This window comes from Sciurus vulgaris, assembly GCF_902686455.1.
Source record: "Sciurus vulgaris genome assembly, chromosome: 3".
In the NCBI taxonomy this organism is placed as follows: Eukaryota; Metazoa; Chordata; class Mammalia; order Rodentia; family Sciuridae; genus Sciurus; species Sciurus vulgaris.
Window position 1 is genome coordinate 158,996,296 of NC_136463.1, and position 14,082 is coordinate 159,010,377.

At 42.9% G+C, this 14,082-nt stretch overlaps 1 protein-coding gene across 3 annotated transcripts in view; it reads left to right on the top strand.

Moving 5' to 3' along the window:
• Positions 1-4,519: 4,519 nt before the first annotated feature.
• ADAM23 (ADAM metallopeptidase domain 23) overlaps positions 4,520-14,082 on the top strand; it is a 157,207-nt gene continuing 147,644 nt past the window's right edge. For 2 of the 3 annotated variants that reach the window (XM_079130582.1, XM_079130584.1), the window contains exons 1-2: positions 4,521-5,161; positions 6,319-6,536. In XM_079130582.1, the coding sequence (XP_078986708.1) occupies positions 4,948-5,161; positions 6,319-6,536 (432 nt within the window). In that variant the 5' untranslated portion in view covers positions 4,521-4,947. Of the gene's footprint in view, positions 5,162-6,318; positions 6,537-14,082 lie in introns of all 3 variants that reach the window. The other variant, XM_079130583.1, reaches the window with a different exon arrangement.

The window sequence follows — 14,082 nt, forward strand, 5'->3', positions numbered from 1 at the left end:
GTTCAGCTACTCAACTAGGAATGTCTGTGGCCACTGCACTTTCAGTAATGCATTCTTTTTCTTTGCCCAAGAGTGCTGAAATCAGTCACACTGTGACTTCTGAAAATGTCCCATTGTGGTCTGTCCTTCAGAATAAACAGCGGTATACCAAATACAGACTTGCAGATTTATTCTTTATGAACCTGCAGGTTGCCTGTGACATTGCATGTGGCTCTGTGCCTGTTGTGTTCACTGACTGCCCCGCTGATGCTCTCAGGATTGTCTGAGGAGCTCTGGCAGATCACTGATGGTGACAGGCCCTCAGAAGAGCTGTCGTTGCATGTGTTACTCCATCCTCTGAACTGTCATGGCTGTAGCATCCATTCCCCATCTCTCTGCTCACCAGAAAATATAGCTTGGCAAAACAAAGGAGAAGTCTGGAATCTTTTCGACTTTTTTTTTTTTTAAGAATGAGTTCTGATATTTCTTCCCTTATTTACATCTCGGAATTAATTCCAAAAGGAGGAATGCTTCCTTCCTTACCCCTTCACGAAATGAACATCTTTGATGAATTTAGTGACTCCTTAGTGATTAAACCAATAGGTAAATTACGTGGACGAGCAAATTCTTTTGGAGCCACATACATTGCTGCACATACTTTCTTCACTTTTTCTTCTTCCAAGCATATGAACTAATGCAGCCTTCTGGGAATACTTTTCTACCTTCTCCCCCAGAACCTCAGCCTTTTTGTGTCACCTTTCAAATCTATTTCTCTGCTATTTTTTTGCTTGTCCCTGTCCAGGCTCAATTTTCTCACTGGTTTCAAAATGGATCCAGTTCTACCATCTGAAAGAGACTATGGCGTGAGAGGCCTTTGGGGGTCCTTCCTCTCTAGCCCAGCTGCACAATCCCATGGCATCTCTCGACACTGCGTCCAGGTCCTCTTCATGGTGTCTGCCTGTTGTCCATATCGCCTTGCAGGGTTCTTTTTCCCCGTGGACCTGCTGGCTGCCAGCCTTCACCTCCAACCACAGCAGATTTCCATATCTTCCAATGGTCCATCGATGGCCGTGGCAGTCAACTCACATTTGTAACCTGAGCTATCCTTGCACTCAGGCTTCTGGTACATTTTTCTCTTCATTCCGGTCTTGTTTGCTGAATGCCTCCCTTTTCTACCAAGATGTAGCCTTGCTCTTAGTGCATTTTTTGGGGTGGGGTGGGGTACTGGGAATTGAACTCAGGGGCACTCGACTGCTGAGCCACATCCCAAGCTCTATTTTGTATTTTATTTAGAAACAGGGTCTCACTGAGTTGCTTAGCACCTCAATTTTGCTGAGGCTGGCTTTGAACTCTTGATCCTCCTGCCTCAGCCTCCTGAGCTGCTGGGATTACAGGCATACACCACCAAACCCGGACGCTCTTAGTACTTTTTGACAGGAGGAAGATGACATTTGTACATGAATACAGAGCAAAGCAATAGGTAGTAAGCGATTAAGAAAGTTACTCATATTATGAAAGCACAGAGGGAATATTTAGAGGTAAACTCTATAACAATAAAAATTCACAACAACCTAATGAGAAAATTAGTAAATCTTACAAAGTGGCCAATTAAAGAATATTTGATTCTGCTTTTAACCTTCCCTTGAATCTGTAGGTTAAGGACTTCCAGTAATTTTTTCTAAGTGATTTGCTCTTTCTCTGTCTCATTATCCCTTTTGCTGATATGTTATCTTGCTGCCAGCAGTGTTTGTGAATTTCATGTTCTATAAACAAAGGCAGGTTTTTTTTTGGTTATAGAATGTAGACAGCATCTATCTTTGTAAACAACCCCGCTGCTTAATAAAAATTAAATTGACAACAAATACATGAAAAAAATCTTCAACATCTCTAGCATTAGAGAAATGCAAATTAAGTCTACACTGAGCTCTCATCTTACTCCAGTCAGAATGGCAATTATCAAGAATACAAGTAACAATAAATGTTGGTGAGGATGTGGGGATAAGGTACACTCAAACGTTGCTGGTGGGACTGCAAATTGGTGCAACCACTCTGGAAAGCAGTGTATCTCCGATACTCAGTGGATCAAGTGGACCACCATTTGACCCAGTTATCCCACTTCTTGGCATGTAACCAAATGACTTAAAATCAGCATATTATAGTGACATGGCCACATCAATGTTTATAGCAGCTCACAATAGGTAAGCTATGTACTCTTCAACAGATGTGCCCTTCAATAGATGAATGGATAAAGAAAATGTGGTGCATAAACACAATGGCATATTACTCAGCCTTAAAGAAGAATGAAATTATGACATTTGCTGGTAAATGGATGGAATTGGAGACTATTGTGCTAAGTGAAATAAGCAAATCCACTAAAACCCAAAGACTGAATATTTTCTCTGATATGCGGATGCCAACAAACAATGGAGGGGGAGGTTTGAAGAATAGAACTTCACTGGATTAAACAAAGAGAAATGAAGGGAAGGGAGTGGGGACAGGAATAGGAAAGACAGTAGAATGAATTGGACATAACTTTCCTATGTTCATATATGAATACATGGCCAGTGTAACTCCACATCATGTACAACCACAAGAATGGGAAGTTATACTCCATCCATGTATAATATGTCAAAATACATTCTACTGTTATGTGTAATTAAAAAGAACAAATAAATTAAAAAAAAAAACTAAATTCAACGTTCTTTCTGTATCTTCATGTGCATGGAAGGGTAGATCATCACTGGTGTTTTTCAGTCATTCCAGTTCATCTGGAAGGTTTATTTACTAGAACAAACCTTTTGAGAGGTTGTCACTTACTGACAAGAGATGCTTTCTAAATAACTTCATGTGGTCACCTTTCTCCTTTCATTTCATTCTCCCTTCCAATTCCTTGTGCATCTCCTCTCTGACTTCCTTCCTTCCAGGTCCTATTACAGGATGCACATTGTATTAAAAAAATTGGGAAAAATCTAGCCACGACATACTTGTCTTGAGGGAGAGCCCTGCAGGAACACTGACCTTCAGGGAGACGGAGTGTTCACCAGCCTCCCTCAAGCATGAGTCCTGCTTCTGTGCACCACCTACTCATTTATGCCTTGATCACATGTTTTCCAAAAGATATTCTAGGCCTCAAATACTGTTCTAGGTCCTAGGAGCATGGTGGTGAGCAAAAGGAAAACTGTTGCTGCCCTTATATGGGGGAGGTAGCACCAACTACAAATTTACATGCATAAATATGTGTCCTTAAACACTCTAGCTCCGATATAGAAAGGAAGCACTAAAATTAGTATTTAATTCCCTAACAGCTCTGTAATCTTAGGTCCGTGTGCGTGAACAACGTGTGCCTGTGTCTCTCCTCTCTTCCTCTTTGTTGGGTGGAGGTGGATATATGGCTAACACTGTCCTTTCATGGCTATGGTGCTTTATACCCATGTTCACCCTTTTCATCATGTAATTCTTGACCTTTCCTCCCCCAGTAGATGGTATTATCTCCGTTTTAAATTAAAATAACATTATTATTACTCTACATTATTATTAATCCGTTTTCCATTAAAATAACAACATTATTATTACTCAGACTATCATTGGGAGAGTGAATACATGAATGCTTGCACTATGGGGGTTTGGGGGCAGAAATAAGTCCCAGTTCTAATTTGAAACCACCAAACGTAGTGGCTCCTGACCTACCGAAAGCAGGAACCTTGGATTTACATTGATTACAGCAGCGAGAGAGAATACCCCCTTTCCTCTGCAGAAGTTAGGACTGGCTCTCAAAAATAGAAATGTCTCCTCCTAAACGCCTGCCCACCCCCATGGTTTCCCAAGACGATTTCCCAACGACGATTTCCCAAGATAGCTGCCACACACTCGGTTCTTAATCTCTGTGTATCTTCCCCTCCAGAATGTCTAAGCCCTTCCTGATTGCATCCAGTCATACTTCCTGAACTTTTGAGGAAACACCTTCAGGCTTCCTATGCTGTCCTCAAAGCCCCGGGGCACCGGCAGGGAGGACCCGGGCCTGGGCGGAGTACCCCTGCGCGGGGATTCCTGACGCTCTGCGGCCCGCAGAGGCCCGGCCGCGACGCGCCGACGTGCTTCCCAGCCAACGTGGTCCCGCTGGCTGTTGGCAAGCTGAATGAGAAGCAACGCTATTTTTGCCTCCCCGCTGCAAGCCTTCATGTTTACTTGCGGAAAGAAAATACATAAAGGATTAAGGTGGAAATGCTTGGCCTTAGTTTTTCCTGAGCAGCGGGGTTGGACTAGGAGTGGGAATGTGAGGTCTGGGATGGGGGAAAAGAAGGTCGATTTCTCGGGCCGTTTCCTCCAGATCGTGCCTCTTTCTGACCCAGGAGCCCCGCACTTTTCTTTTTTCCTCGGACTCCCCCTTGACCGCCAGTGCCCGCTCCCCCGCCCTCATCTTTGGAGGTGCCACCGTCACCTCTGATGCTGCCCGGGATGCTGCATCACTCTGCTGCTCCCCCTTTCCCCACAGTAAAGCATGCGCAGTGCGTCCCTTGCCGGTCGACAGCAGCAGCATCAGCATCAGCATCTGCACCAGCGCCCGAAACCCCTCTCGGGCGCGCTCCCGAGGGAGGGGCGCACGCCTGAGCCGCGCGTCCCCGTGCCGCTCGCTCCCGCGCGCCGCCTCAGCACCCTCAGGCCCAGCAGCAGCCCCCGCAGTCGCTTGAGCGGCCGCGCCCGCCTCGGGGAGGGAGCAGCCGCTGAGGAGGCTCCAAGTTGGCGGAGCGGCGGGGACCCCTGAACTCCTCTGCCGTCCGCCCCGGGAGGGGCTGAGAGGAGAACTGAGGAGGGCGCGCCGCCCAGCCCTGAGCCCCCAGCCCCGAGACCCCTGCCCGCGGTGGCACCATGCGCACCCAGCCGGCGTGACCGGCTCCGCCCGCAGCCGCCCCGCAGCCCAGCCCGGCGCACTAGCTGGCCACACCGAGCGGCGCCCGGGAGCTATGAGCCATGAAGCCGCCCGGCAGCAGCTCCCGGCGGTCGCCCCTGGCAGGCTGCAGCCTTGCCGGCGCCTCTCGCGGCCCTTCCGGCGGCCCCGCCGGCCCGGTGCCTGTCCGCGCCCCGGCCCGCGCGCCGCCCTGTCTCCTGCTCCTCGTCCTTCTCCTGCTGCCTGCGCTCGCCGCCTCGTCCCGGCCCCGCGCCTGGGGGGCCGCTGCGCCCAGCGGTGGGTATGGCCCGGTGCCCTTTGCCTTGCTTTCCCCGCGGGGCCCTGTAGAGGAAAGCGAAGGGCACGCGGGTCCGTGCGCCCTGGACACGTCCCAGGCTTGGCCTTTGCGTGCCTCCCTGTCTACCTCTCCACCCTTCTCATTCCTAACCCCCTGTTCATTCTAGTTCACTTTTGGAAGTCCATTTATGTTGCATTCACTAAAAACCCATTCCAATTACTGTGGTTCCACTGGGAGGTATTTAGTGAATCTGGGTCCTTCAGCGCTCTCATGCAACTTGCGGAGGGGAAACCAGTGACTGGGAAATGCAGCGAGGGAGCAAGTTGCTTCTTGCGTGCTGGAGCCTTAATATGAATGCGGGGAGCATGTAATGATAATAGTGGCAATGGGTTGTTTCCTCAAATTTCCCACCGGGCTTATTCACTGCAGTTGAGATTAAGATGAGGGAGGGAGGCATACTTCAGGGGCCAAAGAATGAAAGTGCAGAAGACATACTTTGTGCACGACCTTTGGGTGTGATTTCTCAAAATGCATGCCATGAACAATTAAAACAACACAATGTCCAATACATTGATGATTGGAAATCACTGAAAGCAGAAAGTTGGCCTGGTCAGGGGAAAAAAAAAATCGAAGGCCGCAGCCTCCACATCCCTCTATAGCAAAGGATTTTTGCTCATCTCAAAGTTAAAAGGCAAAATTTCCATTTTGGTAAAAGAATCAATTAAAATTCCCTGTCCATGAAGTCAGCATTCAAGTTTTCCTTGGAGTGCTCTTAGTTCTCAGATGGGATACTATTAAGCAGAGCACAGTTGAACTTCTGTAGACTCCGAGAAGGGGTGGAGATGAGGGTCAGGACCCTTTAGCAAGTACTTTTAATGACTGTTCCCTAAGTACAGTCTACCCCTCCCCCTCATATCTAGATGGCTAGAAAATGTATACTTGATTCTAGTACATGATTGTGTAAGCCTTATTGGCCATTAACCTATTCAGACCATTTCATTGTTGCCATAACTTACTTTTCTGTGTCTCCACTTCTTACCTGCTTACACATAGAAAACTTTAAATCTAATTAATGAAAAAATGCATTTTAGTACATATGTATTTATGGGGTGTATATGTGTGTGTTTGTGTATGTTTGTGCTTCCTGTCCCCCCAGCTCCGCATTGGAATGAAACTGCAGAAAAAAAATTGGGAGTCCTGGCAGATGAAGACAATACATTGCAACAGAATAGCAGCAGTAACATCAGTTACAGCAATGCAATGCAGAAAGAAATCACACTGCCTTCAAGACTCATATACTACATCAATCAAGACTCAGAAAGCCCTTATCATGTTCTTGACACAAAGGCAAGACACCAGCAAAAACATAATAAGGTAGGCAGGAGGCTGGGCAGGAGGCAATAGCAGAAAGTAGCTGCCATTGAAGTTTTCCTTTGATTTGATTTTCTGCCAAAATCTGATTTCACAAATGTTACTGCAGCATTTGATGAAGAAACCAATTAATATTATGCTAGGGGAGAAACTGGAGGGAATTACATGGACTCTACTGGGATAGGGTTACTGTTTGTTTCTTTTCTCTGACTAAACTGGAACTGGCATTTTTAGATGCCCTTAGAAGCTTAGCAGTTGAAACATAGTCCATGTGTCTTTCAGGTGCATTGGGCGCTGAGCAATAAATACCCTGACTGTGTTTATATCCCGCCTTGTTTCTGTGAACCTTTATGTAAGAGTGCAGGATTCTACCCCCCATGATGTAAAAACTCCATTCAGTCTGCACACAAGGTTGTTGCAAGAGGCTGTTTGGTAGCAGTTTCCCCATCAGTCTTTCCATTTAGAACTTGAGTGTTTAAGTTTACTCTTTCTTCAGTTGATCATTAGGAAGAAAATATTGCAATTATATCATCAGTAGGTCAACAGTTTGATATTTTAAAAGATTGTGAAGACTAGAAAAAATCATTTGCATAATATGAAGACCAGTTTCGGTTGACATAGTGCTTCAAAACTTAATCTGCATTGATTGGGAGCTGTTGTTTTACTTTCGGTTTAGTTCAGAAAGTGTCACTGATTTTAAAAAGGACATTCGGTGGAAGACAAAGATGTTTAGTGGCCAAAGAGTTTAAGGGATCTACTTAACCTCTTCCAGTTATTTATTTATTAACAATATTTTTGACCCAGGCAAGTTTACAGAATGGATTATTAGTATAATAATCCATTAAAAGCAGAAAATAGAATCTACATGTTAAATATTTCTTTTGACCTATATCTGTTCATTGACAAGATCAGGAAGTGTCTAAGCTTCAAGAATTTAAGAAAACTATCTGTGGTTTATACCCTCCTTTTCTGGAAATATGGGTAAATAACAGTATTTATTCCCATTTTACAGATGAGATTAAAGACCTAAGACTTTTAGGTGACTCTCCAAAGACTGTAAAGCAGCTATTATAAAATTCAAGAGACCTGCATATATAATTTTCATTATTTTTTAAAACAAGGCAGAGCTTGGAGAAAATGTTTCCTCCATATTGAATATTGGTGAAGTTAACTTTGTTTTTTATATATATATATATATATATATATATATATATATATATATATTTAGTTGTCTATGGACATTTTATTTACTTATTTTTATGTGGTGCTGAGAATTGAACCCAGTGCCTCGCACATGCTAGTCAAGTGCTCTACCACTGAGCTACGAGCCCAGCCCTGTTTCACATTATTATAAAGTGGCTGCTGCCCACCTTACTGAGATAATAGGTCTCTTTTCTCTGCCAGGTCTTTCTCACCAGAAGCTTCTCTGTAATTTAATGGGCTAATACATCATGTCTACCATTTGCCTTATTGATAGTGGGTGTTGCCTTTAGGAAGAAGTGTCTAGGGCCCCCATGATAGAAAGAACAGAGGGCTACAGCTTTCTTTATGAATGTGACTTTCTGTGGTGAAGTGGCTAGTTCTCAGTGCCCTTGAACAGGTTGCTGGAGGAGAAAAAAACCTGCCTTAAAGCCTATTTTAAAGAAATGTCCAAGCCCCATGCAGCTGAAATGTGAAAGAAATTTTAGTAGAACTTTATAACTGCAGAAATTTTAGAAATTTTAGAAAGAAATTTTAGTAGAACTTTATAACTGCAGTATTGGTGGCTATGACTCATGCATGTCTTGTAGTCTAACTTTGCATAGTTGTTTTGTTTGTGGGACATGATTTGACTGTAATGCATCTGACTTTCTATGATAAGGTTGTTTAACCTTGACCCACCACTTGGGTAGAGGAATAGAGTCTCATTATGGAGCACTCACTTGCTATTGGAGTGATTCAACCTCTCCACTTCCCATCCTGGTGGTGGGTTTCTTTTCTACTTTGGAAAGAATGTTTATATAGAAATTATATTTGAAAGTATTTTTCTTCCTTTCTTGTTAGTTTAATTCAGTGGAGTTTGTTGCACATTCCTGAGACACAAACTGTATGTTAAGGATTCACAGATAAGAAATAAGGGTGGGAGGTTGGAAAAGATGTGATCTGTCCTTCAGGAGTCACACAAATGACATAAAGCAGCATTCTAAAAACTTTTCCCATCCAGGTCCAAACAATATCATTCTGATGTGGTGACTGCCCTGAAGTTGACCCTTGTGTTCTGTGATTTCCCTTCTGCTTTCTGTTTTTAAGCATTTCCCGAAAAAGTTGACTTTTAAAAAGGGTTCCTATGCTTCCTGCTACATCTTAGGACGACTTGCCTGATAACAGTGCTGGGAGATACACTTGTCAGTTTGGCTGCTTTCCAAATGTTTCATTGATAAAGTATAGAATGTCATCATTTTTGCTTTTATAAAAAGAAGTTTTGATTTTAGTATCTGTGTGCTGTGGGTCTCTTTATCCTCCCCTGATTCCATAGCACATTTTAATGAAGGCCTTAAAAATGCTGAATCATTGTACCTCTGTGCCTCTCTCCTGGATCCCCGGATTGGGGTTAGAGGTGGAGAGGGAAGTTCCCAAATATAGGTTGCCAGGCCAAGCTCCACATTTATGTCAGAAGACGTTTCATAAGTACTCAGTGGTGATGGGTCCTAATTACTTAACGACTGTGAAAGTTAAAATGTTTATTAGGTCTTTCAGAAATTGGGGAGTTTAAAAACAGATTGTGCCAAGCACTTCTGAACATACAGTTGCCACTGAAAACTTTAATGTTTCATTGTCAAAGAATGTTCAGGGATTCTTTCACTCTCCAAATGAAGTTGTGAATAACCAATTGTCCAAACTGCCATTTTGGGGAGGAGTGGGCACAATTAATAATTATACCAGAATGAAAGGCATAAACCAAGATAGTCCAGAGCAGACAAGGAATTTATAGACAACTTAGAATGAAATGGTTATGTGCTTTGATTTTTATGCTTAACTAAATTCATATTTCTTCATAGACAGTTTTATTTTCTGATGATTTATTTTTTTTCTTATTACCTAGAAAGTGAATATTACTACCATGTAGCAGTAGTAGGACCTGAAATGGAAAAAAAAATTAATTTTGTTTTGTGTGATACTGTGAAATAAATATTTGGTCTTCATTCTGTGTTCTCCTGAAAGCCTTGGAGTCTCCTAAATGATAAGAATGTCTTTTGTATGATAATATGAGGACTAGTGTCTGGGGTCCTCTAGATGCTTCTGGGTGGGATCTGATCACCAGAAAGACTGAGGCATGATTGGAGAGTTAGGACATTTAGTCTCACCCCCAAGGACAGGGACTGAAGATGAAGTTGATTACCTTTGACAGTGATGTAATCATACCTATGAATTGAAGCTTTCATAACAACCCAAAAGGACTAGTTTCTGGAAGGTTTCGGATAGCTGAACACATGAAGGTTCCTAGAGGTGGCACACCTGGAGAGGGCTTGGATCTCCTTACCCTTTCTCCAATAGTGAGCTCTATGCATCTCTTCCATCTGGCTGTTACTTTGTATCTTTTGTGTCATTTGTTCTTTTTTTTTTTTTTTGCAGTGCTGGGGATCGAACCCAGGGCCTTGTGCTTGCAAGGCAAGCACTTTACCGACTGAGCCATCTCCCCAGCTCTTTGTATCTTTTGTAATACCCTTTGTGATAAGTTAGTAAATGTGTTTCTTTGAGTTCTGTGACTCTCTCTTAGCAAATTAAATTGATTCAGAGGAGGGGATCATGGGAACTATAATTTATAGCAGGTTCAGAAGCACAGGTCCCAAGTTGGGGCTTATGATTGGCATCTGAAATGGGCATCCGAAGTCTTGTGGGACTAAGACCTCAATCTCTGGGCTCTGACCCTATCTCCAGATGGAGAGCATCAGAATTGAACTGAATCAGAAGACATTTAGCTTGTGTCCAATGGAGAATCTGTAAATTGTTTGGTGTGTGGGGGGGAAAGATCCCCCATATCTCTGGTGCCAAAAGTTTGCATTGAGTGTCATGTGAGAATGGAGAGAAAAAAATACTTAGCTTTTTTTTTCTTAAAAAAAAAAAATATATATATATATATATATATATATCTTTAACTTCTTATAAATCAATACTTATTTTTTTCACTTGAGAGACTTTTATGTTCCAAAGTGGAATTGTATTATTACTAAACATTAGATTTTTATTAACCATTAAAGCACTATATCAATAAATGAACCATACATTTAGAAAGCAGGAGAAACACTTTAGATTCATTCATTCATTCACTCATTCATTCATTCTGAGATAATCCTATGAGGTCTGTTCTAGGGAAGTTCAGAAACCTTTTCCTGAAAATTTTCTTTAGAACTCACTAGTCTTATGTTCCATTCCCTTAGAATTCTTTTCTCTTCTGTCCGAAGGGAATGGAAGGGGTACACTATGCATTCCACGGGGCATGGGAAACAGGACCTAGAGTTTGGACAGATATAAATGAAATCATCCAAACAAAATTGCCTCCTGCCATGGACTGATATTTAGGTAAACAGGCCTTTTCTAGTCCCCACCACCCCAGATTGAAGGGAGAGAAGTTTAGTGAATTCAATATTTATTCATTTATGGGTGCTGAGGGTTGAACCCAAGGCCTTAGGCATGCTAAGTGTGAGTCCTGCCACTGAGCTATTCCCCCAGTCTAAGTTAATTTAGATGACAGTGATTATTTTTGCTTTCTACTTTACTTTTGAACAAGACTGGTTCCACATTTATTGACTTTTCAGAAGCTCCATTTTTATTGGCATGGTATAGGTGTCCTAAGTGTCTCACCTGTGAGATATTCTCATACATTTTTAGAATTCTAGAACATATGCTTTTATGACTCTTATTATCAGGAATCAATTTTAAAAAGTCAACAGAAAGTTGACTTGATATTCTGGAATATGGGGGAAAAGATTCAGTTTCCCAAGTAACTGGGACTTCAGGCCTGTACCACTGTGCCTGCCTGTTTATAAAGTTTTATGGACTATACTGTGCACATGTCCTTGCTTCTTCCTAACTCAGTTGTATGCAGTTAACTGTTTGACAAGTCTGAATTGTCACAAGGCCCTTCCTCAGATTTGATAGGGATAGATTATGTTATAATACAAATTTTTATATTGTCCTCAACAGCCCCCTCCCAAATTTTCCAGGTTTTCTTAAGCAGTCATTATAAAGTTATAGTATGTAGAATTCAGACTTGTCGTGGTTTTATTTGTAATCATGGCATGTAGGAAGCTTTCAGTAAATATCTGTCAAATGAATCGATGATTGAACACCCATATGTTAGAAAGCGTACAGCAGTTCCCATAAAATTTCATGTTTTAATGAAATTGAAATTTAAGAAGAGATTTTAGTAGTTTTTGGCACTATGCTGGATCAATAGGAGAGGTAATATTTTGGTCTTGAACTTTTTGGTACTGTACAAGTCACACCATATGCTTATATTGTTTAAAATAGCAAAAATACCTAGATAGTGGTACCCTTTACCCATAACTTTCCCTTTTGCAGGCTCAGTCTCGTTTGTTTGTTTGTAATTTCCATAATCCAACAGTGCTGGGGTCTCGAACCCTGGTCTCGAGCATGGGAGGCAGGCTCTCTATGTGACGGGTTACATCGCCAGCACTCCCTTCGGCAGTCTCAGTTGTGGTGGGTAAAGGTGAGTAAGAAGAAGGGGTAGTATGACGAGATTGTAAGAGAGAGAGAGAGAGAGAACATTCCTATAACTTTTATCACAATATATTGTTATAATTGTTTTATTTTGTTATTAATCTCTTATTGTGTCTTATTTATAAATTAAACTTTATCGTATACATGTGTGTACAGGAAAAATCATAGACTGTATAGGGTTTGTTACTCTACCTGGTTTCAGGTATCCACTGAAGATCTTGGCATGTATCCCCTGAAGATAAGTGGGTAATGGGGGTAATAATTCCTAGATGATCCCCGTCACCGTTGCCCACCATTAATGGGTCAGTCATGAGCTGCTCATATGGTAGTTTTTGTCACTGTTAGGAGTTAGTTGCTCGATGGCACAGCAAGATGTGTCTGTCTGCTTCTATGGTTTCCAGCAAATCAGATTCACATGTGTTAGGCATTCAGGTTTGTTTGATTCAGAACACATTTATTGAATACCTCTTTTGAATCAGGCACTGTGCTAGGCTCTGGGGATAGGACAAGAAGTAACACTTAGTCCCTGCTCCGCTCGCTGGTGGGGTGTCAGGAAGCTGGTGGCTGGTGGTTCATATCTGTGTAGTTACAGTTGTAAAAACAGAAGTTTTTGGACACCCAGAGGGGAGAGTAACCTTTGCCCAGGGAAGTCAGAGGAAACCTCACAGAGGAAGAGAGAACTGGGCTGGTCCTCAAAAACCATTAGGAAATACATTTGTGCAGGAGGTGGAGAGAGGAGAAGCAGGGGCAGCAGAGCAGGGGCTCTACCTGCACCACCTGGTCTGCTGGGTAGCAGCAGCACCTTGGATGTGGCTAAGTGTAAGACAGGAAAACCCAAGCGTGGGAAATTTTAAAGAATCAAGCATTAGGATTAAATTTGTAGTGACTTTAAAAAAAATCCTACTTTATTCTCTAGAAATCCAGCAACAGATATTTATAGAGGTAACTGCTGAGACTTTTGCTTAATATCTTCACAAAGGATGAACAGCGAGTGAGTGCCAGGCAGAACCAGGATTTGAACCCAGGTCTTTCCTTTGCAGAGCCTATAGTGGAGAGAGACAGGAGGCACTGGAAGTGACAGGAGCAGGAGGCAAGGGTTGTGAGGGCTGTGTCAACACCAGGGGCTTGGTTTGGGGTTCATGCCATATCGCATGGGAAGCCCTGGGGGGTCAAGAGCTGAGCCTGTGTTGATTGATGCGAAACATGTGGCTCCTTCTGGAGCTCCCCTTCTAACAGCGGGGGACCGACCACAAACACAGCAACAACAGTAACAGTGACACAGTGATTTCAGGCATGGACAAGTACTTGGAGAACTTAAAACGAAACACGGTAGACAGTGGTGGGTGCTGTGGTCTCTTTTGACCAAGCAGAACAATGAGCCTCCAGCCCTGCTGGGACTAAATCCACCTATTGTCAGCAAGTGGCTCCTTTTTGGATAGGGTGTATGCAGGCTGTTACTGCAACCCCTTACCCATTTCTTGTGCTGAGGTTTGATGTGCCCCCAAAAAATTTGTGTTGGAAACTTAATCCCCAAATTCATGTGTTCGTGGCATTTGGAGGCGGGGCCATTGGGAGGCAATCAGGATTAAAGGCAGTCATGAGTCCTCATGATAGCTTTAATGGCTTCATGTGAAGAGGAAGAGGGACCCTAGTTAGCACACTTGATCTGCCATGTCATATGGTGACCTCAGCCATGTTATGATGCAGCAAGGAGGCCCTCTCCAGGTACCAGTGGCATGTTTGTGGACTTCCCAATCTTCAGAACCATGAACTAACTAAACCTTTTTTTCCTTATGAATTACTCAGTTTATGGTATTCAGTTATAGCA